The following is a 23,882-nucleotide window of genomic DNA, read 5'->3' as shown; positions in this document are numbered from 1 at the left end:
ATCCCAAATTCAGACCTAGATACCCAACATCACTCCTGTCCTGCCTTTTGAAGAGATACAATGCTCAACATCAAAGTCTGAGCAGAAGTCTGTGTTTTAAAAAGGCCACAGGAAAGCTCTTAATGCAGACACTTTCCTGACTCACAGCAAAACACACAAGGTGCCTTTTTATCTCGGAGCGTGCACCAGAGTGCATTTGACAGATGCCGTGTGTATGTGAAGTGCAATGCCACCTAAAAACCTTTCTCTTGTAGAGGCTCTTTCTCTTCAGTGTTAACCAGTCTATTTGTGACCTGTTGACCAATCTCTACATTTCTTGTGTGCCTGTTAGGCTTTACTGTCCTGTTGAAGGAGTGTATCTCTCTCTTTGTTCCTATTGGCATTTGTGTTTGGAGTAGCAATCCCTGTTTGTTGGGCTTTAGAGCTGTGAAAGGCCCACCTTTCAGCTCTTTAGGGGTTTGCTGTGACTTTTCTGTCTGCTAGTTACAGACTGTTTCTACGGTCCTGGTGTTCACTGAACCAGCGTCATCCGTTGAAATACCAGTGGACTACAGAGCACCTAACTGACACGCTCGTGACAGGCCTGTGTGTGTGTTTGTGTGTTTCTTTTACATAGCATATCAAAGTGGCAGAATTTCATTTTGATATATTTCATGACTCAAATTCAGTGCTGCTTTTTACGAGTTCATTGTTTTTGTTATTTATTTTTTATGTTTATTTAGTGTATTTATTTTATATACTATTTTAAAATCATTTACACTTTATTAGGAACGCTTTGCTAGTACCTGGTTGGACCCCTCTTTGTCTTCACAGTGGCCTGAATTACGCTGTGGCATTTAAATGACACTCATTTATTATTTAGGGGCCCAGTTTGTGCCATGAAATATTACCCCCACATCATCAAACCATCACCAGCCTGAGCTGCTAACACAAGTCAGAATGGATTCATGTTGTTTATGGTGAATTCTGACCTGATCAGCCGAATGTTGCAGCAGAAATCGAGACTCGTGGTTTTCCAATCTTTAGTCAAAATTTGGTGAACTCGTAAAAACTGCAGTTTCCTGTTCTTAACTGACAGGAGTGGCATCAGGTGTGTTCTTCTGTTGCTGTAGCCCAACTTCTTCGAGCTTTAAGGTGTAGTGCTGTCAAAGAGTTTGCATAGTTTGGTTACAAAAAGGTTAATTGAGTTACTGGTGCCTTCCTATCAGCCTATCAGTTAAGTAGTGCGATCATTCTCTTGTCACCTCTGGCACCAATGAGACATTTTCTTCCAGAGAACTACTGCTTACTAGATATTTTCTCTTTTGCAGACCATTCTCTGTAAACCCAAGATGGTTGTTTGGGGAAAGTCCCAGTAGTTGAAGACACCATGTACACAGACCAGCCCATTCCTTTATGTTAATGAGCAGTCAAACAGATGTACCTAACAAAGTAGCTGGTGAATGTGTAACAGATTATAGACCCTGAATACTTGCATTGCTAGTACCGCTGAATAACTCATTCAAGGTATACTTTTTGTTTACTTGTTTTCTAAAACTTTACTGCAAAGGTGACTTTTCATTCCTCTGAAAAATCAAATATTTTCATAATGCCAGCATATTTGCTTTTTGAAGCTAGCAGGATGATATCATTCTTAAAGCTGCGAGACAATTCATATCAAAGCAGCACCTTCCTTCCTGCAAAGGGATTTCAGTGTTCGCCTGGCACTGTTTTTATTGACAATTTTTACTGTGGATAATGTTTTTTATGTATGCCTCCATCCTCAGGCATGAAAAGTGACACTAGACTATTTCTTTCTATGTTAAAACCACTGTCAACCACATCTGATATAACTACCAATGTAACAAACTGCTGCTGCTTCCTATGCAGATGAAATCCAAGTTATGTTGCAGTGGTTATTGTTTTACTGAATGCTATAAGTTTAAATGGAGAAAATGTAGCCGAGGTCATTACTCAAACTAAACGAAAATAACCAACTTCAAGGATCTTTGTAATTTCTGTGATAATTCACAAAGCTTAAAGAAGTTATACCAAAGCAAGTGGCAATTACAATTCTCCATACATGTTAACCTGCACATTATGGTAATTCCTGCGTGTATTTTAAAATAACACAATATTAAAAATCCCATATGTACCCATGATTTTCTTTAGGGTTTGTTCAACAAGTTAAAATGTACCGAAGTAAATCGATGTGGCCCCTTTCATGTCAGACAGGCTGTCATAAAGCTCCTCGACTGTCAATTTATTTGTGCATCCATCCTTTATATTACAAGTATTTTGTGGCCGCAGACCAATATTGTCACTGAAAGCTGTGCTTATTTCAATCTTACTAGAAAACTGCTGCTAAACTGCTAGTATTTGATGGTAAACTGATTGGAGAGCAGGGTGGAAGGCAGGTTGCTGCTGACTGTGCTTTCACTGCTCTAAAATCAGTTTCTAACCATGCTTTGTGTAGGAACACACCTAGCATTAGCAAGTGAACAGGCTTCAGTGGTTTAGCGTCATAACAGAGAAGTTTCCTGTTGCTAGCCCTCCTTGGTCAACATGTGTGATACAGAGAAGATGGGGCATGTTTTATTTCTCATTTTACTTAAGGAATTGCTTGAAAAAATCCTCCACTACTTGTAATTTTCAACTATTAATAAGTAATTGTTGGTAGTATATTAGATATGTATATAACTATACTGGTAATACGATTTTACAGTTCTTCATGATTCACAATTAAATGTACAGACTTTACATACAGGTACACTTCTTGCACTGAGTTAAATTATTTGACAGATCACAGAATAGAGTATAGCAGGTTTGAAGCTAGAACATCGTACTTCATAATTCAGAAAGAGCAAGTTATCAAAAAGCTTGCAGTATGTTATTTTAAAATGCTGGACGGTGGATAAATATTGAAACAAAGGACTTGTCAGTCTCCTGTCTCATGGTTTTTGTATTTTTTGTTGACTTTAACCACTGTATTTGTTAACAACAACATCTGTTAACTACAACATCACTGATTTATCACACGTGTGTAGGATATGTTCCCATGTGTCAGAGGGAATAACAAAGGACACCATGAAAAATTAAATATGGGATTAGTTGGTCCTGAAGCCTCCAGGTATTTTACCTATTTGGAAATCATTGCAAAACTGAGTGGGGTATTGGAATGCACCCCGATATCAAACAGATGGGGCCTGAGCCACATGACCTCCTCTCCTCCCTGGAGACCTGGAAAGAAGACAGACTACACAAACACACAAGCAGCAAAAATCAAACACCACTCACACATAAAGGAGAAAGTAAACAAACAGAGGGACAAGGATAGCATGCATACAAGGGGCAGAGAGATGCTAGAGGAGGCTGAATTTCTTTGAGGACCAAAGTCCAAATCCAGAAAGAATGAGGCACCAATGGCTAAGGAAGTGGGAGGCCAGCACAGAGAAGAAAATATTACATTGAACAACACCGTGAATAAAATGTCTATTGTCTCATAATTTTCTGTTTTACTAACATACCATCTTTGCTGTTTGTGTAAAAAGTACCCGATTTAAATCTTTAATCTTCCTTTCTGCAAGCCACATTTTCCAAGTGACTTCAACTTTTTTTATATTGGCAGAAAGACTGCAAACTGAAAGTGTGCTGCATCATCAGGGTCTGTGTACACGGTAAATTTTATTTGGAGCCCTAAGCCTCTGCATGTTTCTCTCCTTTGTTTACTTATGTCACTTTGCTCCTAATCTGCCATGGTGAGAGTTGCGTGGGCTGGTGAAAAGCCTCAGTCCTCTTGAACACTGGTACTGCGTAAAGCAGGAAAGTTGTCTGCTACCTGAGTTTGAACTAAAAACTCCTTCAAACCAGAGTAACCGAGACTTGCTACAGTAATTCAAACTATGCTTAGCACTGTTGTATGGTTTTAGAGTTTGTAGAATAGTGTAAAGTATTAAACAGCATGAAATATAATAATGATAAACTTAACAATTAAACAGCAATAGATTCACTTCCACTTAGATGTATTCTTTGATAGATGGTGAAATCTGGTTTCCTGTTGGATTCAGCACAACTGGTAGATTTGTTTTAACTCTATATTAAGATAGTGGTTAGATGGGAGTGTAATGTATGGAATATTCCAGTGGGAAATAAATAGCAGTCTTTGAATATAAAAAACATAAGCCTAATTTCTCTATATTAAAATGAGTAAAGAACATGGTAGATAAAACACCAACAGCTCAAACAAATATGTGTCAGCCAGAAACTTACTTTTTTTTATCAGTGGAGTAAAAAAATGACATAGCAGTTTCAATTCCCTGTAAGATGAGGTTATGAGTCATGCATTAAAAATGATTCTAAATACACAAAAATGAAAAACATGAAAACTGTTTACTCAGCTTACCGAGACATAGCCTTTGTTAATGGGTCAGAGACAGAATCTGTCATGAAATACATCAAACTATTTTCGATAGTTTGTATTCAAGCTAATTTCCAAAGACAATAACTAACTGCTGCCACTGCCACAAGATGGCAGTAATTTACAGGATGGATGCAAACAAGCACCATGAGATGAGCACAGATGTTGAGGTTTCACTTTGGTACATTTTTATTCATGTCGGTTTTTATATGTCACTGGGCAAGCACTGTTTGCCTTGCTTGTCCTAACTAAAGGTCTGTGAGTTAAACTGATATTGAATTTATTTGATTTTTTCTGCCTGCAGTTGACCCCATTACTCCACTTTCTATTACTTTGTGCTCAGAAACAAGCAGTGACAGAATTATGTACATTTTTAACTTGATGCCTAATGTTTTCAAAGTGGAAGCTCGATAAAATTTATGTAAAGTTAAGAGGTCATTTAGATGTGAGGGTACTACAGAAATTAATGTAATAAGCCACTTCACACATTTGAGGTTATAAGGAGCACTAAATACAATCAGAATGCATTACAATGCATTACAATATAGAACCTTTATTCTGTTCATTTCACTTAATAAGTTTTTCTTAAACTTCTGCTTTTCTATTTCTACATGTCATCTTTAGGTTGTGTAGATGACACTTCCACAGAGTTGAGGTTTAATCTTTATTTTTTAGCAGTTTTGTTACCTAATTAATGTGTTTTTGACGCTGTTGAGTAAGTGTTACTTAATTGTGAAAACCATATTCAACACTATCTCTAACTATGTATAGTTATCATTCCGACTAACTGAGCTATCCATTTCATAAGCTGTGTTCCTAATCTTGCATAGTATAGATCATATAATTTTTTAATTTTTTTTGTGGTTGGATTCAAATACTCTTTAGGACAGCAGTCCCCAACTTTTTTCACGCCACGGACCGGTTTATGCCTGACATCACGGACCGGCCTTTTAATGTGTCGCGGATAAATACAGCAAAATAAAACTAGTACCGGTACCGAAAAAAAGAAGATTCATTCATAACACACGTGAAAAGACCCAGGAAAACCACGTTAACAATAAAAACGATAACAAAATAACGCTGAAAACCGCTAAAAACCCTGAAAACCATACATTTCACACCTGAGCCTCAACTCTCGCGGCCCGGTACCAAACGACTCATGGCCCGGTACCGGATATACTCTACGCCACTATTAATAATAGTCTTATGTATTTGTGCAGTGACATATAGTCATAAATGGTACTAGTTGGATACTTTTTAAATGTGATAGTTAATTTTTAAGCTAGAATTCATTCATCTGCACCCTGTGGTGGTAGAATGGCACGTTTGTGTTAATCATTCTCTTCTCTTCATCTTCTCCGTTTTCCCCGAAGACTCGGTGGCATGATAATTTCTCATTTGATTCAGTTTTGCCTGGCAGAAGGGAGCTAAGCTCACTGATAAGATCTCCTTAAGAACCAGACATGTTGTCAGTAATGAAGGGAATTGCTTTGATCCGTCGACAAATAGGTCATTTAGACAGTGTCTGGTTTCTGATGCCGGATGATACAGTCATGACTCTCTCTCTTGTTCACTCCCCGTCGCTGCCTCTTTCTCTCGCCGATATCACTTTGCTGGGAATTTCTCTACTAGTCTCTCTCTTGCAGAAAAACTTATATAGGCATTTAACACAAACTGCCAAGACAACAGAGGAAAGAACCGAGGAAAGGAACAAAAAAGACAAAGAATGAACTGAAAAACAGTTTTGGATTATTATTGATACTCCAAAAACTAAATCCATTCAATATTTAATATTGAATGATGTGTGAGTTTGTATGTTTATGCGTGAGTGTTTCTGTATGAGGTACAAGATAGTAAGTGTAGCAAGATGAGAAAAGAGTTTCTCCTCTTTTCATTAAGTAAACTAGAAAGAATTTATACAGTTATGAGAAGCTCTTTGTGTTCACTTCATGTCGTGCTTTTTTCAACACATTCCCTCCTCTTCTGATGTAAAATGGCAGAATGACAGTGAGAGCTGTTTGCAAGTTAGATGACATCTCGCCTATCACAATATTCTGGGATAGAAATAGGGGAATGATAACATACTTGGCAGAATCTTTGGTATCCCTGAAGACGTTACAGCTAGCCCTAGTATTGTAAGAAAAATCACATTTTTTTTTTAACTTGGGTCTCATTAATTAGGAATGCGTGGATTTTTCTCAAATAGGGTAACACGTACTCATTGCCTTTATTATATGCAGACCAATCAACTTAGCCTGCATAGTAACCCTCAAAAGGCCTGTACTAAGCCAGGAGTCCAAAAATTGGAAGCAAAAGAATTTTCAAGTCTAAACCTTTCTTGAGATCATTAGCTGGCATAAACAAAATGTTTGAGCAGTGGAGAAAACACAACTGTTCATGCTTGAATCCTCAAATGTATGCCCATGCAACCATGCACAAATATTTGGTAGAAACAGATGAGGATAAGGACTCTGGCGTCATCCCTCAACAGTCTTAAACGTGTCTACGTGAACGTCGTGGGCGGGAAAGCTAATTGGTTGGAATGACTGTGGAAACATGCAGCTGAATCCCTGTCTCCACCCCAAGCAGGACGACTTGGAAATGGGTGGGAAATCAGGGGGGCGTGGAAAACCCAAATGGAATTATGGAGAGCTATCACTTCCTAACTGGTGAGGATTTATACACCACTGCCAAGGCCAACGGATTGAAGTAATTTCATTTTTCATGCATGGCTTCTGTCCCCACAGAGACCTGAAGCAAAGAGAGAGAGTGATGAGAGAGTATAGCAGAGGGGAGAGATGAGAGGAAAGAGAAGTGGAGATGAGAAAGAGTGACTTAAAAAGGAGAAGGGAAGGCAGAGAAAAAGAGAGACAAGGAGAGGGGAGGAGAAAAGGGGGTGAATTAAGAGAGGAAGCACTTTGGCAGTCAGATGTGTAATAATTGCTTGTATTTTCTAATGCGACAGGAGAGGTATAGCAGTCTGCGTGCTGCAGTGTCTTTTTGCTTTGGCTGTACCAGAGGGTAATGACAGTACATTGAGAGTTCAACTAAGCTGCAAGCTGGATATTTGTTAGTTTGTGGGTGTTTAACGGCTAGAGTTTCTTTGAAGTAATAGCAGTCAATGCCTGCAGCTCGTTAATTATCATAGCTGTCAGCAGTAATTCACAGAGATATGTGCAAAGCATTCTGACGTTCTCCTCCTCCTATTCCCTAAAGAAAGCACACACACGTACATGCATGCACAAATAGCATTAGTAGGCTGGTATGACAGTGCTTCTCGCATTAGAGGGAAGCTGTCTATAACTGATCACATTTGTTTGATTAGAAAGACACACCTCTACCGGATTCTTCAACCAGAAAGCTGAGTATAATGTTAATGCGAATATAGAGGAAGGGAACGGAAAAAGTTCTAATAACAGCTTCGATAATGGTGACAGGTTTTTATTCTACCTGTCGTAAGAGTCAGGATGACATCTGCCTAATACTTTGTGTCCTTCCCTTGTCCTTGTTAGTTGCTTCAGCTATTTTCTCAGCAGGGCAGAATTCCTGGTGTGTCAAAAGTGTAGCTAAATTGGTTCCTTGAGTGGTGAAAGACGGAGACAACTTTGGACAGTCTTCCTCTTCTGGTGCACTCAGGCTCTTCACTGAAATAGTCAATGATTAGAAGAAAAAGGGTCGACCATTCCTGCGCGTACGCATGTGTGCGTGTGTGTGTATGTGTGTGTGTTTGCCTGCATACCATAGAAAGTGTATGATTGATTAATTTTGATACACCAGCTGATTTTTCGGGTTGCCATGTCGTTAATGGACAGTAATGGGTTGCTTGGAGTTTTGGACTTTATTTGGACAATGAATTGAAGAACTCCTCCAAATGAGTCCCAATTACACAGCTCTTCAGTCCAAATCACAGACCTAGCAGTGCACTTAATGCACCTATTAGTTGCCTATCTGGCAAGGAAAGCTAAACCAAAATGCAGGGCTATTTTTTAGAGAACGTTTTACTTCCCTTGCCCCACAGTTATTAGATGCATTTCATCGAGTGTGCACCTTATTTTCCTCTGGCCTATTTTGGCCTCTGCAAAATGTGTTTATTGTTATGTTTGCTGTTACCTAATTACCCATCACTTACAGAGTCATACTTTCACTTTCCTACGTAATAGGAAATTCAGATTTTTTTTCTTCTTTTGACGAATCTAAATTCTTCCAAACAGAATGCACAGCACTCCCTGTGGCAGCACTAATGGAATCCTTGAGTACCTAGAGGTTACTGTAGAAATGCCAAGCTTTGATATGTGTGTGTTTATAGTTATAGCACTCATGATGTGAGGAAATTATATTCCACAGCTTGATGAGCATTGGGTTTAAGAATGTAGTGGTTAAGGGGAGAGAAGCAAGGTTAAACCTTCAGGCAGGGTCATACTATAAAATATCAGTGAGTGCAGAGTCTGACACCTCAGAATCAGCTGATTTCTGTTCTGTCTTTAATATAAGTATCATTCAATGATACCTAATATGTTGTGGACAATTTTACTTTCATGATATAAAAATAACTGTAAATATTGCAGGCAGCTGTTTTTAGCTAAAAAGACTAACCCTCTGTATGTGAACTATTGCGTTGATGTCAAAGACCACATTAACACAGATTCTGCATATGTTACTGTGACTTTGCTCCTTACTCCATGGAAACATTATTACTTTACTTACAATTCAATCCACTATACTTAGCTACATCTTTAATACAATGATAGGAAGAAATGCCTGCCAACATCCAGTTGAAATTGATGTGAGCCTCCTCTGTGGTGTCAATGCAGTAACACAAAGGGCTTAAATGTTTCCTGCTTTGACTGTTACATAGCCAATGACTGCTTCTTAGATTGAATTGGAGATCTGCCATCATCCCAAGTCTCAGACACGAGAAATTAATGTGAGGTAATATAATGTCCCCACGGGTGATGAAATGTCATCTCGATGTCAGTTTCTTTTTTCTCTGATTGTGTGTCCTTGCATGTTTCCAGTGAATAATATACAATAGATGGTTTTTAAAGAACTGTATATCATAAATCCTTGAATAATAAACACCTCACACTCAATACTGTACAAATAGAAGTAGGTTGCCAATGGAAACTATGTTTTTTTTAGTGTAGCTTCCTGGATGCAAGAGAGAAATAAAGCCATAAAATCAATCAGATTAAAGAAGCTGCAGGGATTAATAAAATGTAGTGTGTAACTGGGATTGACTGAGCATTCCTTTTTCTTTGTTGGGATGCAGATTCGTTCCGACCAGGACCAGGACATCTCAATCCGGTACAGCATCACTGGGGTGGGAGCAGATCAACCACCAAATGAAGTATTCAGTATCGACCCTGTGCTTGGAAAGATGTTTGTCACCAAACCTCTTGATCGAGAACATCGCTCTTCATATCATGTGAGTGTCTTCTTCACACAAAATTGTGATGGATGGATATCCAGTTTGCACTTTTTCTTTACATGCAACATTATTGGGTAATGTGAAGAATAAGAGACTTTGGTAATTCATCAAAGTCACATCCAGTCAAATTACTGTTCTCGTGGCATGGTAACAGTAGCACATGGCAGACTCACAGAAAGATGTAAATACCTGAACATTTAAGAATAGAAAGTAACACTTACTGCCCATTAAATTAGGTATTAACTCTGCTTCAGATAACATTTGGTTCCACTCAAAATTAGAGTTAAATTTACTCTATGGCCAGTGTTAACCTTTCAGTGTTAATTGTACTCAATTTAGTGTCAAAATTGACAACAAAATGTGTAAAAAAATATTTAACACTGAGGGTTATTCACACATTCAGAGTAATTTGATTACACTTTATAGAGCTATTTTTACTCCAAATTTAGTTTAATATTAACACTCTGATGTGTAATAATATCTCTTTTTTATTTCTCTGTAGTGTGATTTTTTCATATTCATCTTATGATGCTATATTACTAAATAACTGTGATCTATCCTACATTATGGAAATAACAACAAATATATGTCAGCGGTAGTGTCGTGGATGAGAGAAGGAGGACCCAAACGCTGGACTCACAGGCAGGTAGGTGAAGGTGGATGTTTATTGCCGAAGGAGCGAGCAAACAGTACAGAGGGAGGAAATGGCTGGCTGGCTGGCTGACTGAATGAATGAATGAATGAATGACCAAGAGACTGACTGACTGAACATACAGACGACATCAGACTTACATCATCAATGACCCGACACTGAATGGGTAGAACAGAGGGCTTAAATACACAGGCTGGTGATAATGATGATAATGAGGGACCAGTGAGTACACAGCTGAACATAATGAACTAATGATAATGGGAAGAGGACTGAACATAATACACACAGACCAAGGCTAACACAATAAAACAGGAAGTGGAACAGGCAGTAGATAAACAGTGAGTGTGAACTGAAAACACTGGGTCACCGACCCAGGAACCCTGACAGGACCCCCCCCTCCAAAGGCCGGCACCTGACGGCCAAACGAAAAAGAACCAGAACAGGGCGGGCGGAGGGGGCCCAGGACGGAGGGACGGAGGCCACACAGAGACAGTTCAGGTGGGCGGCCACGTGGAAGGCAGCAGCGACCACTGAGCCGGTCCGGTGGGCGGCTGCGGCGGTCGAGACGAGACTGTTCCGGTGGACCGACCGTGCGGAAGGCAACAGCGGTGACGTGGACACAGTTCGGGAGGCCGGCCGCGCGGAAGGCAGCGGCGGCCAGTCAGGCGAAGGCGGTCCGGAGGCCGGCCGCGCGGAAGGCAGCGGCGGCCAGTCAGGCGAAGGCGGTCCGGGGGCCGGCCGCGCGGAAGGCAGCGGCGGCCAGTCAGGCGAAGGCGGTCCGGGGGCCGGCCGCGCGGAAGGCAGCGGCGGCGGCTCTCCAGTGTTAGGCGTGCTGGCCATGGCCCGGTGGGCACAGGACCAGACGAGGACGAAGGTTCTGAGGCTGGGCCAGACGAGGACGAAGGCTCTGAGGCTGGAGCCGGACCAGGCGGAGCAGAAGCAGAGGCCGACGCCAGACCGGGTGACGTTGAAGGCGAGGCAGAGGCCGGGCCGGGCGTGGGTGCAGCCGAGGCAGAGGCCGGGCCGGGCGTGGGTGCAGCCGAGGCAGAGGCCTGACTAGGCGAAGCTGAAGCCTCTGGCTGGAGACAGGCCGGGCCAGCGGGTGCGGAAACCCCTGGCTGAGGAGCGGCCGGGCCAGCGGGTGCGGAAACCCCTGGCTGAGAAGCAGGAGAGCTCACAGCTGGCTCTGGGTGCTGTGGCTGCAGGTCCGGGAACCGAACAGGATGGTGGACAGGGGACTGGGAAACAGGAGGTGACTGGGGGACAGGAGGTGAGGGAACTGACTGGAGGGAAAGCTGAACAGCAGGTGAGGGAACTGACTGGAGGGAAAGCTGAACAGCAGGTGAGGGAACTGACTGGAGGGGAAGCTGAACAGCAGGTGAGGGAACTGACTGGAGGGGAAGCTGAACAGCAGGTGAGGGAACTGACTGGAGGGGAAGCTGAACAGCAGGTGAGGGAACTGACTGGAGGGGAAGCTGAGGGAGGAACAGAGGCAGGCGTGGCTGACGACGGAGCTGAGGTTGGTGTGGCTGATGGCTGAGCTACAGACTGGGCTAGACGGGGAGATAAGGCTACGGCCTGGGCTAGTAAAGCTGGTGCCTGAGCAGGGGACACTTCAGCCAGCCTAACCAGGGATAAAGCTAGTGCGTGAAAGGCTGGATCAGGTGGTGGATGAAGTGGTGGACTGATTGGCTCTTCCGTGCCTCCAGAGCGTGAGGGCACTGGCTGGAGAGCCCCAGCTGAGTCTCTAGGGGGGTCAGGCCAGATCCTGGCCGCCCTCAGCCTAGGCGCTGGGACAGGCACGGGAGGTGGCTGGGCACCTGTCACCCCCACCCGAGGAACAGAGGTGGGTGTGGAGGTATACGGGGTCACAGCTGCCCTCGTCCTGGGTGCGGGCACAGGTGTGGGTGTCGGCTGACTGACAGGAGTGGAAATGATGACTGGGTGAGTGATACTGACAGGTGTATCTGGCTTTATTCTGGTCCTTCTGCCACCACTATTTACAGTCTTTGACTGAACAGTCTTTGGGGGAGCAGAGCAGAAAAATTCTTCCCAGTCCACTTCATCCTCTAGGAGGGAAACATCCCATGAATCAGAAAAGGGTCTATTGTGTGTTTTAAGTGGATAATCAGACGGTGAGTGCGAAAAACAGTCACTGGAGCTCACCATCGGGAGATGCTGGAAATAGTCCTTGTTATGGCGACGTGTGCGCCGCTTTCTCCGGGAAGAGGCAGTGGGCGGGGTACACAGCCGAGCCTCTGGCACGGGAGCCTCCATTGAGCCGAGGTGGGAGGCGGAGCCACCGTGCCATGGCGAGGTTGAAGGTCCGGTGAGTAAAATGGCTGGCGGGCGAGCGAGGAGCGTAGCAGCGGAAGAGCGAGCGGCCGAAGCCTGGCCTGTGACGCCCACTCTCCGCAGCGAATGCTCCGATGCAGGTGAGGCAGCAGGTGGAGGACCGCGGCGTCTCCGAGGCCCGCCCAGAGCCAGGCGAGTCCCCTCAAAGACGTGCTCCCTCTCTGAGAAGAGCCGCTGTTTCCACCTGAGCTTCTCCGCCCAAATGGAGAGCGCTGCGTCCTGCCGCTCGAAAAGGTCCGAGTCCGCTGGGTCCACAACGCGTGGTCGGGTCATTCTGTCAGCGGTAGTGTCGTGGATGAGAGAAGGAGGACCCAAACGCTGGACTCACAGGCAGGTAGGTGAAGGTGGATGTTTATTGCCGAAGGAGCGAGCAAACAGTACAGAGGGAGGAAATGGCTGGCTGACTGAATGAATGAATGAATGAATGAATGAATGACCAAGAGACTGACTGACTGAACATACAGACGACATCAGACTTACATCATCAATGACCCGACACTGAATGGGTAGAACAGAGGGCTTAAATACACAGGCTGGTGATAATGATGATAATGAGGGACCAGTGAGTACACAGCTGAACATAATGAACTAATGATAATGGGAAGAGGACTGAACATAATACACACAGACCAAGGCTAACACAATAAAACAGGAAGTGGAACAGGCAGTAGATAAACAGTGAGTGTGAACTGAAAACACTGGGTCACCGACCCAGGAACCCTGACAATATACAGGTTAAAGTAACAGCATTTATTATGTTTCTCATTTCAGTGTCATTTAATTAACGTAACAAACCTTTACAATTCACAGTTCTATGATGCTCACTAGAGAAAGCAATATGACATTTCCCCAATGTCGTAGTTGTTTGCAGAAAAGTAAAAAAGTTGGTCAGGGATGAACTGTATGATGTACCAAAGACATAATGGGCCCTAAAGAGTTCATCAAGGGCTCCTACTGAACCTGTCGCTTTACATGGAAGTGCATGCTTCTCAATCACAATGAAGGTGTGAATGCTGCTTCTTGTGGATCCCTGAGTAAGAAGGTAGGACTGACTGCTTCGAGTGATGTTAATAATAATAATAATAGACAGGCTTCAACCAACATAATTAGCAAACGTACTCATGGGCAAATAAATAAATCGCTCTTGTAGTAACGATCGGCAAAAGGCTCAACCTACGTCGATAGTCGATATATGCGTTCAGTCGCCCAACCTTACACCACAGTCACCAGATCTCAGTCCAATAGAGCACCTTCGGGATGTGGTGGAACAAGAGAGTCAGATGATGGATGTGCAGCTGATAAATCTGCAGGAACTGTGTGATGCTGTCTGGACAATATGAACCAAAATCTCAGAGGAATGTTTCCTCTATCTTGTTGAATCTGTACCATAAAGAATTAAGGCAGTACTGAAAGCTAAAGAGGGTCCTTCTAAGGATTAGTGAGGTGTAACTAATAAAGCGAGTAGTGGGTATATATTTATCAATCAATGCTCTTATTCACTTCTCTCCAGAGAATTAGATACTTTATGTTAACTGTATTATCTTCTGGCAATAAATTAGTCTTATATTTAGCTTACAATCATGAGAGGAATATTAAATATTGTAGTGATTATTAGCATCAATGTCAGCCTGTTAAGACTAACATTAGTTCTGTAGCTAGTGACTATTGATATCGGTAAATTCAAGTAGGACACATACTCTGGTTGTCTCATGGTGTGTGATTGATGCTTTAATGCTAGAATGTTTGTTTAACTTGTACATAACAGCATTTTAAGAATGTTTTTTGGCCTGATGCACCATGTAAAACCATCTTTTTTTCAATGCACGCTGTGCATTTTGACAAAACACCAACATCTGCACTACCTCATTTGAATGAAACTTTCATCATGTTGAGCCTCTCCTGTCACCTTTGTGCTGTGCATGCTGTTCTAGGCATCGAAAATACGGAACAATCAGAAAAAATGCATTTCATTTGGAAACAGCTTGTTGTATTGCTGCTCAAGCTTATCTTTTCACGCATCTTTCTGCTGCTGTGAAGGGAAACTGTGATGCAGTGAGCGACAGCACTGGGTTCATCAATTTAGGTTTCTATCATTGGTTTTCTCTCTCTCTCTGTACCTGCCACCATCTCTGTGCCTTTTTTTAATGGCACCTAGCCTGAGTTACAGTCATGGTAAGCTGGCAAATCTAACCTTTCAGTGGTAGGTGAGCAGATTTATACCCCAGAGAAGCTCCAATCAATGAAGTAATTTGTTAAGAAAGGAAGGCGCTTGCTAAAGGCTGCCTAAGTGAACTGCTTGTTTGTTTTTGAAGAAAAGTGTTTCTTGGAGGAGAATACAAAATGTGGTTGGAAACCAGATGAGACAAAGTAAAGATGTATGTTTAACAAGTTAAGAAAGGTGTTGCAGTTCACTTTAAAGGACCCTCGCTGTTATAGCAACAAATATGCAATTAAATAGCATTGTAAGAAACTCAAACGCTCTCAGCCTCTGAACAATAAAGCCAAGGAAAGTCTTGTTTATTGAGCATTGTTAACCAGAAAACTGCAACATACCTAAAGTTAGTACTTGACTTTGTGGTCTCGGTTTTGTTTACTTGATTTTTCATGCAAGGACAGAACAAAGTTATGGTCTAGCTCTTTTTTATTTCAAAAGAATGAGCACTCTGAAATTCAAAACCAGCCATGCAACAAGATGCATTCTTATGAGGAAAAAAACCTTGAAGCTTCTGGGTCTGTTGTTATCTCTATCAGGACGCTGCCTCCTGCCAAATGCATAGCGCTGTCTGGTACGGTCTGTTTTCTCCCCCTCGTCTTTCAAGATAATAACTTTAATGTGGACCCAGAATTACATTTTGCCTTCTTTAAACATGGCGGTAATCTCTGACTCCTGCTGTTATTGAATTAGGGTGTGGGTTCATGTGGGATGGAGGGATGAGGGTGGGTGTAGATAAGGGGCCTGGCTCGTAGCCCGTTACAGCACAGTGAGATGTGATATGCGATGGCAGCACACGGATATTGGGTGCAGGACAGATCAGACAATGCAGTGGAAAAAGTAAAGTCAAATTAACCTCAGGGAGACCTGAAGATGCAATTTTGGTGGAGGTGCAGAGTGGAAGCAGACGGTGGAGAGGACAGAATGAGCAGCAGTGAAGAGGATCTTCACCTCTCTGAGGAGAAGAAGTCGATGGAGAATGCTACTTATTCTATTTCCTGCCACAACGAGCCTGAAGGCTGTTTCATATATCTGACACTCATGCTCCTACAGTGACCAGGTAGCTTTTTCCTATCAGGTAACGCTCATAAGAGAAGGATACCATTCCCTTGATTCATTCTACATGTTGAAAAAAAATAGCTCTTGTTAAAATTGAGAACCTTTGTCTGTTCTCTCCATGTTTTAACTTTTCCCTCAGTCTTTTCCAGTTTAGTTTATCTTCGGTTCTGATGAATATCCTAACGATAATGTAGAGAGACCTTCGCCTGAAATTGATCGCTGACATATGACCAGAATAAATATTTACAAGCCGGTGTTGTTAGGAGCAGGATGTAGATAAGATCAGATTTTTCTTCTTTTTTTTCTTTACTTCATATGATATAAAGTAAACATCCCCGGTACTTCCACCTGACAGGAATATCGCTGAATAAGTCATGCTCAGGGATATAAACATTCCCAAGTTAAGTGAACTGAATGAAAACAGCTTTAGGGAAAAGTTCATTTCTAAATACCACTTCAGTTTGCTTGTTTGACCTTCTTGTAAGCAGTGAAAAAAAATAATTCAGGCATTTATTTAAACTCGACATTTCCCTGATAATGCAGATGTTTCCGATTTTTTCATTTTCTTTCAAACTGTTGGTTGTTTGGGAGGTTTTTTGCTCAAAAAGTGAAAGAAGTAAGGACACGTTTGACAGCATGTATTGATTTTAGTAATAACTTCATGTACAAAGTTTGTGAGAAATCCTAGTTGGTGATTCCATTGATCTGAGCAAAGCTGAGTTGAATTTGAGATGGGTTGACCGTGTTTGTGGAGTTAGAGATGTGAAGAGATTTCAGGACTCTTTCAAACAAAACCAGACAGAATGTTGATCAGGGATCCAATATGATGATTCTGAAACCGACTCCTTGCTTTTACAGTGGAGCCAACTTTCAAAAAAATAAGATGTTTGTTGTTTTGCTCTTTGCTGAGATAAAAACTTTGGTGTGTAAGTGTAAAAGAGATAACGAGTTTGGAGAAATAACATAAGCATAAAGGCAATTTGTCTGAAAGAAAAATGTCCAGAATTTTTGTTTTGACTTTTATTCAGTGTGGCTCTGTATGTTTAGGAAATCTTTTATGGTTTTCTATACTATAATTCAAAACCTCTGATTTTATCAGCCTGTATAAACAGTGCAGAAGTGTTTTTCAGTTTGGCTCTAGAGGTCCACTGAAAAACACTTGCTTTCAGTTAATTGATGTTTTTATTTGTGTTGTTTTTTGCTTTGTTTGTACCTGACAGAAAGATATTTTAGATGTTGAGATTGTCCATCACAGAATAATATTAGGGAGGTACCGTACCAGTTTGATTTCTTTGGTGTGAGATGTGATGGCGCAGTATGAACCAATATCATAATGTTAATCGAAATAAATTCTTGCAATTTTTATTTTGTTTGAAACAAAATGAGTTATTATATTTAGGAATATAACATAATACCTTTCTCCAAATACATATCAAGCAAACAGCTTGTCGCCATTCACTGTTACAACCATCTGCTTCTTGTGCACACACATGTCCTTCATGATTTGATTTAACCACTCTCCTAACATCGCTTTTAGTTATTGTTGGGAAATGGGTGGCATCAAGGTCCTTTTAATAAATTGCTGGGCTACAAATCTTCATGACACAATGCCTCAGTGTCTTCATGACATACCAGTAGAAACAGACTGAATAAACATGAATTCTTTTGAAAGGCTTACCAGGAGATAATATCGTCACTCTGAAAAGAACATGTTTGTAATGGTAATACTTCTGGAACACCATCTTGTGGACAGATCGAAACAAAGTGGAGATATTTGGCTATAATACATGATGCTGTGTTTGATAAAAAGGAAATGCAGCATATTAGCACAAACACTTCATATCAGCTGTCAGGGATTGTGGTGGAGGGCTTGCTTTGCAGTCACAGGACTGGGCACCTTGACATTATTGAGTCAACCCTGAACTCCTCTGTTTACCAAAGTACTCTAGAGCAGCGGTCCCCAATCCCCGGGCCTCGGCCCGGTACCGGTCCGTGAGTCGTTTGTTACCGGGCCGCGAGAGTTGAGGCTCAGGTGTGAAATGTATGGTTTTCAGGGTTTTTATTGGTTTTCAGCATTATTTTGTTATCGTTTTTATTGTTAACTCGGTTTTCCTGGGTCTTTTCACGTGTGTTATGAATAAATCTTCTTTTTTTCGGTACCGGTACTAGTTTTATTTTGTTGTATTGGTCAAAAATTGGTCAAGCAACATGGCAGTGAAGGACACTGAAGCTAAAGACACCAGCAAATCTATATCAGGATGGTTGAAAGAAAAGACTCAGTGTTGCAGTAGTCCAAACAAGACCTCAACCTGACATTTCCTGATAAATATTGTGTCTGGACCTTAAGAGAGCTGTGTATAAATAAATGATAAACTGAAGAAATGTGATAAAGAAGAGTTGGCCACAATGATGGGAGAGATTAGAAAAAAATAATAAGGTCAAGCTACTAAAGGTAGTTCTACATCCTGCTGGATCACGAGATGCATTTAGCTCTTTACAGGACTGTCTTGTTAAAACTCTCTTTTTCATATCATAGCTATATATATTGGCTGATTAATTAATTTAGTGCCAAATCCTTGCAGTACTGTTTATGACCCAGCAAACAGAGCAGCTTCTGTGTAAACATTCATGTCGCTAAAAACTGTGAACTCGCAATCATAAATGAAGCCGAGTCAATTACTGTGACAACATTTTTGTCAGCTTTTATTTTCTGTCATCTTGATTTTGGTGGCTGTCATAGGGCACTGCTTAGACAGACGTTAGCGAGTAAATCAAACTGAATCTGTAAACACGGTGGTTTTAAAATATGATGGTCCATTTCCAGTAGAAAGGAAATCTTGGTGTAGATAAATTTAATTTAGAAAGTATTGGCAAATCTTAGATTAGATACATTCTCAGAAAATAAATGTGTTATTGTGCCTCTAGTGATACGACTTATCGCTGAGGTAGTGCTCTCTAAGGTGTTGCTGTTGTACTGTGTGGTTTATCCTCTAGACAGAGACCAGGCTTGAACCTCCAGAACAGTTTTATACATTTTTAAAGAATGTGGGACATTAATTTGTTTTGTATCATTATTCATTAAATGGGCAATAGACTGGCATTTGTACAGTGTCTTTCTAAGCCTGCTATCTACCACAGACTTAACCTACTGTACTGCACCTTACATCTGCACCTGTAGCTCATTTCCCTAACTGAACAGGCAACACTGCTAACCGTTGTGATGAAGATATAAAAAACAGACGTTTGAATACAGTTAATATATTAATATCTTTCCCAGTTTCTTTTTGATTGGGCTAAACACAAACTGTCTGATATTACATCTTAAAATATAGGCGAAACCATGTGAATGTATGTTACTGCTTTATACATACACACATGCCCTTAGCTCTCAAAGAAGTCCATATAGTTACCTTGAAGCTCATTAATGAGGGGATGCAGAAGGCACAACATTGACTTATATTACACTGGTTCATTTTATTATATATTTATTATTTTTTCTTTCGGAAAGCAAATGTTTCACCCATTATTTTTCTCCGTATTACAGTTTTTCTCAAATGTTAAAACACAAAAGCCAATCCTGTAACCCAAATGACCAGTAGTCTAAACACATTTACTAAATGTAGCCACCATATTCCAGTACCATAAATACATGTCACATGAAGACACAATTCACAAAACACAACCCTCTGTACTCATAAATCTAAACACATTTTTCCTTGCTAAAACACATGTTGCAAAACAACTCTGCTCATATCCTCAAATGAAAGCCCATGTGATGCAAAATGCTTGCCACAGTCACCAATCTTTGAACACAGGGAACACACCTGGCGTCATTCACTACACACAATGACTCAAAATTGAAGACACTTGTTGCTAATGCTGTACTCACATGTAAAAGCAAGTTCAGAGTGCACAGTATGCTGAAGGTTCCAAACAAACACAATGGATGAAGGCAGAGTCAGGGGAAGAGGAATTTGATGCAGAGGAGGGAGAAGAGCTGGCCCTGGAAGAAGAGGAGCAGGCCAACATGGGAGAGGAGAAGGTCCAGGAGGGAGAGCAAGACAACCTCGCACCATCATTACGGACGAGATGCGAGCAACAGCTCAGCGACATGATGCCGCACAGTGATTGTGGTGTGTGTGTGGTGTGAATAACGTAAATAAAAAAACTTCACACCCTGTTCATGTTTTCAAGATTACTGTTGTGTGCAATAGATTCTGTTTTTGCATTGAGTTGTGTTACAGTAGTGTACGTACATGCAGGATTTTCTATAGATTTATACTACTCATATGAAACTCACAAATCTAAATGCCTAATCCTCTGCAGAGATCTACGACGATCCGTTACTGTATAGTTTCTAAAATATGCATTGGCAGTTATGAAACAAAGAACCTTCTCACAAATTGAGCATTGTGTTTTCAATTGTTTTGCTGTAGTGTGTAATGATGTGTATAGTGTTTACAGTTTTGACAGCTTCGAGCTGCTCTCTTGGTGTGAGAGTTTGAGTTTTGCAGTGGGAAGGTGTGGTTGTGTTTATGTAGCTTTAGAGAAGGGTGTTGTGTTTGGACATTGGGGGACCTGGTGGTAACGTTTGTGACATGTGTTTTAGCATTTGAGAAAAACTGTAGTAAAAGAAGCGCTCATCAAAGCCTGATTCTAAATGATTTATCATTTGTTTATCCTCCCATAATAACAATTCATGCAGGAGCGCAGTCTGAGTTCATTACTCCCTCAAAATATACTATATTTTAAAGATGAGCATGAAAATTCAATGTGCCCCTGTTCTACAAGTGGGTTGAAACAGCAGGCAGTGAAACAGGGCAGCGGCGACACCGAGATGCTGGAGGTCGAGGTGGCAAAATTAGCATTCTAAATAGATGTGTACAATGTGAGAAGACTGAGGCATATTATGTGTGTATGACCATGAGTAGCATATTTTTATCTATAATCATTATCTCTAATCTGAACGTGTTTTTTCTGTTTCCTTCCTAGCTGCGAGCCCATGCTGTGGACATGAACGGCAACCAGGTTGAGAACCCTATCGATCTGTACATCTTTGTCATCGATATGAATGACAACAGACCCGAGTTCAAAAACCAGGTCTACAATGGCTCTGTGGATGAAGGCTCGAAACCAGGTAATAAATTATAGATGGATAAAAACAATTGAAACAATTACAATAGAAACTTTTTTTTTTGTTTTAAAAGTCAAGAAATTTATGGGTGAACAGAAAAAGAACAGCGAGTATATCAGGAGAGATTGGTGTTGTTAAAAGTATGACTAAACCAGTGAATCTTTGATGCAACAGAGAATTTTCCATTCCCCTTGATTTAGCAGACGGACAGAGAATCGGTCTCGTAGAGTGGCTTTTCATTTAGCCTGGTGCAGCAGTGGTCATAAACCAAAGAGGGTGCTCAGGCTGGAGAGGAGATTGAGGATTAAATGTACCACGCTGTAGCACCACTGGGTCATTTTATGTCTAACCTCAAAGCAGAAGAATCACAGAGATGAGCTCTCTGTGTGCAAGCGTGTGTGAGTTTGAACCCGATGAGCCAGAGTTTATTGCACCAGAGGTGATCTCAAAAGGTGTCCAGGTGCTCAATACCTTTTTCTTTCTGTTTTGCTTTCTTTCCTTCTTACTTTTGTCACACCTCACTTTTATTATCTTTTCTTTTCCTTTTTTGATTTCCTTTCCTAAACGATACCATCCCTGTTGCCCGAGCCTCGCCTCACACACCGTACAAGTCCCTGTACGGCATGCATGACATTCAGTTGAACAATAATCATAAAAAAGAGAGTTTTAGAATTTGGAGCTCCAGTGGTTTCAATGGAAGGGCAATTACAGACTTGAATTAGTTTGCAAATTAAAGAGTCATTATGGGGACCTAATCCTGTCAGGCACAGCTTAGGATCCCCATACAAAGGGTCCACATTAAATCCCCTAAGTCTGCAGCTTAATGAAATTACCCCGGCGATGTGTGACACATTGTGATTCTAAATCTCCTTCAGTCTATCCCCACATCTCTTTAAAAAAAAAAAATGATGGGTGGAGGACTGATAGTCTCTCCACTTGGAATCACACCAAATATGGAGTCTGTCCTCTATTTCCCTCTTTTCCTCTCCCTCTCTCTGTTCCTAACAGCTTTTTTGTTGTCTCGCTGAGAGGCCTTCAGAGTACTCCCTCTGGCCGAGTCATTGACAAATGTTGCTTTGAAATGTAATGAAGTTTGAAATGGGAGCTGCGGTTACAATTATCCTCGGACAGGGGCTGTCACTGGCATGATATCACTATCTCTGGCAATTAGAATTGGCTACAAGAGAGGCAGAACAAGAGGGAGAAAGGGATGGAGAGATTGGGTGACAGGCAGTGATCCCACAGAGTTATACAAGTAGGGAAGGAACCTAACAAGTGTTGCTTTCGTGAGAGAGTAGACGCTTATTCTCTGCAACACAAATGCGTCATAATCAGTTTTTATTATTCGTTTTTAACATGTCCTTTAAATATAAAAAACATCATCTTTATAACATATGATTTTAATAATATTTACATGTATATATACTTTTGTGTTTGATTTTCTAGTATTTGTCCAAGTCGTTATTTACAGAACAGCTACCCATATTTTTGTTCTGTTGGCGTAGATTTCTAAGTACCTGTCCCATTAATATACATTCATTAAAATTATATTAAATAATGTTTCTATGAAAATTACATCTGTATAGATGCAGCAATTTAATCCGTTATGACATCTTAGTAAAACAATAGAATGTAATTGTAAAATTATAGTAATTTTTGCTGAAAAGCTGCCCACATGGACATAAGTAGTAATTACAGGATAATTTCCCTACAGTTCCAATGTCTCTGTCACGAGTGTGCTTTTTTAATATATTATACAGTCACGTGAAAAAGAAGGTTTTCACAGTCCTGTGACAGAGTCTGTGGTTACTGCTTTCATAGCAAGGTAAGAAGTAGCCATGTGCTGCTCATCAAATACACTCCATTAATTGACTGATGAGCAAGTGTGATCACCTCTGTAAAAGCATAGGCAGTTTTTCGTTCTGGAGCATTTGAAAAAAGCAACTGCTTTAAACCAAAAGCTTAACCAATGACTATTGGTAGTAGACAGAGGGGAGGTCAAGCTTCACCATGTCAAGTCAAGTTATTTACAAAGATAGCTATAATAAGCCACTGTTATGGTTGGTAGTTGATCTATAAAGAGTATGCCGGTGGACATAAATGCTGACAAATTTTCTGTGTTTCATCAGGAACATATGTGATGCATCTGTCAGCATTTGATGCAGATGACAACACCACAGCTAATGGAATGGTGCGCTACCGGATCCTGTCCCAGACGCCGCACAGCCCGATCCCTAACATGTTTACCATCAACAGCGAGACTGGAGACATCGTGACAGTGGCGCCTGGTCTTGATCGAGAGGTTGGTCTTCTCTCTCCTGACGCATTCATCAACTCGTACCACTTTATAGTAACAAGTGTTAATAAACAGTAAATTTTTAATGTGAAGTAACTCTTTTCAGTCAACAACACTGACATTTTAATTAATGTTTACTAACTGATTAATATACAACCTTTTAATAGTATGTGATTGTCATTGTAAAGTGGTAACTGATTCATAAAACTTTCTTGGCTGATAAATACTGTTTGGTACATCTATAGATATTTTTGAATGGCTAGTATAAAGTTAGAACTGGTGTTAAAATACTTGTTTTGAAGCTGCATAGGTTTGCGGGTGGTGTAAATCAGTTACAGTTATTTACTTGT

At 41.1% G+C, this 23,882-nt stretch overlaps 1 protein-coding gene across 1 annotated transcript in view; it reads left to right on the top strand.

Annotated features, from left to right (window-relative positions):
• LOC147306042 (cadherin-4-like) overlaps positions 1-23,882 on the top strand; it is a 268,090-nt gene that overhangs the window by 198,533 nt on the left and 45,675 nt on the right. The window contains exons 6-8 of the mRNA XM_086278491.1: positions 9,666-9,821; positions 21,095-21,239; positions 23,366-23,538. Coding sequence (XP_086134617.1) covers positions 9,666-9,821; positions 21,095-21,239; positions 23,366-23,538 — 474 coding nt within the window. The remainder of the gene's footprint in view (positions 1-9,665; positions 9,822-21,094; positions 21,240-23,365; positions 23,539-23,882) is intronic.

Source organism: Aulonocara sp. 'chitande type north' Nkhata Bay, linkage group LG20 (genome assembly GCF_057382095.1).
Source record: "Aulonocara sp. 'chitande type north' Nkhata Bay isolate Kocher_YH1m ecotype deep benthic linkage group LG20, A_spYH_male_GT1.1, whole genome shotgun sequence".
Taxonomy (NCBI): Eukaryota; Metazoa; Chordata; class Actinopteri; order Cichliformes; family Cichlidae; genus Aulonocara; species Aulonocara sp. 'chitande type north' Nkhata Bay.
This window is presented reverse-complemented; position numbering and strand designations above follow the sequence as displayed.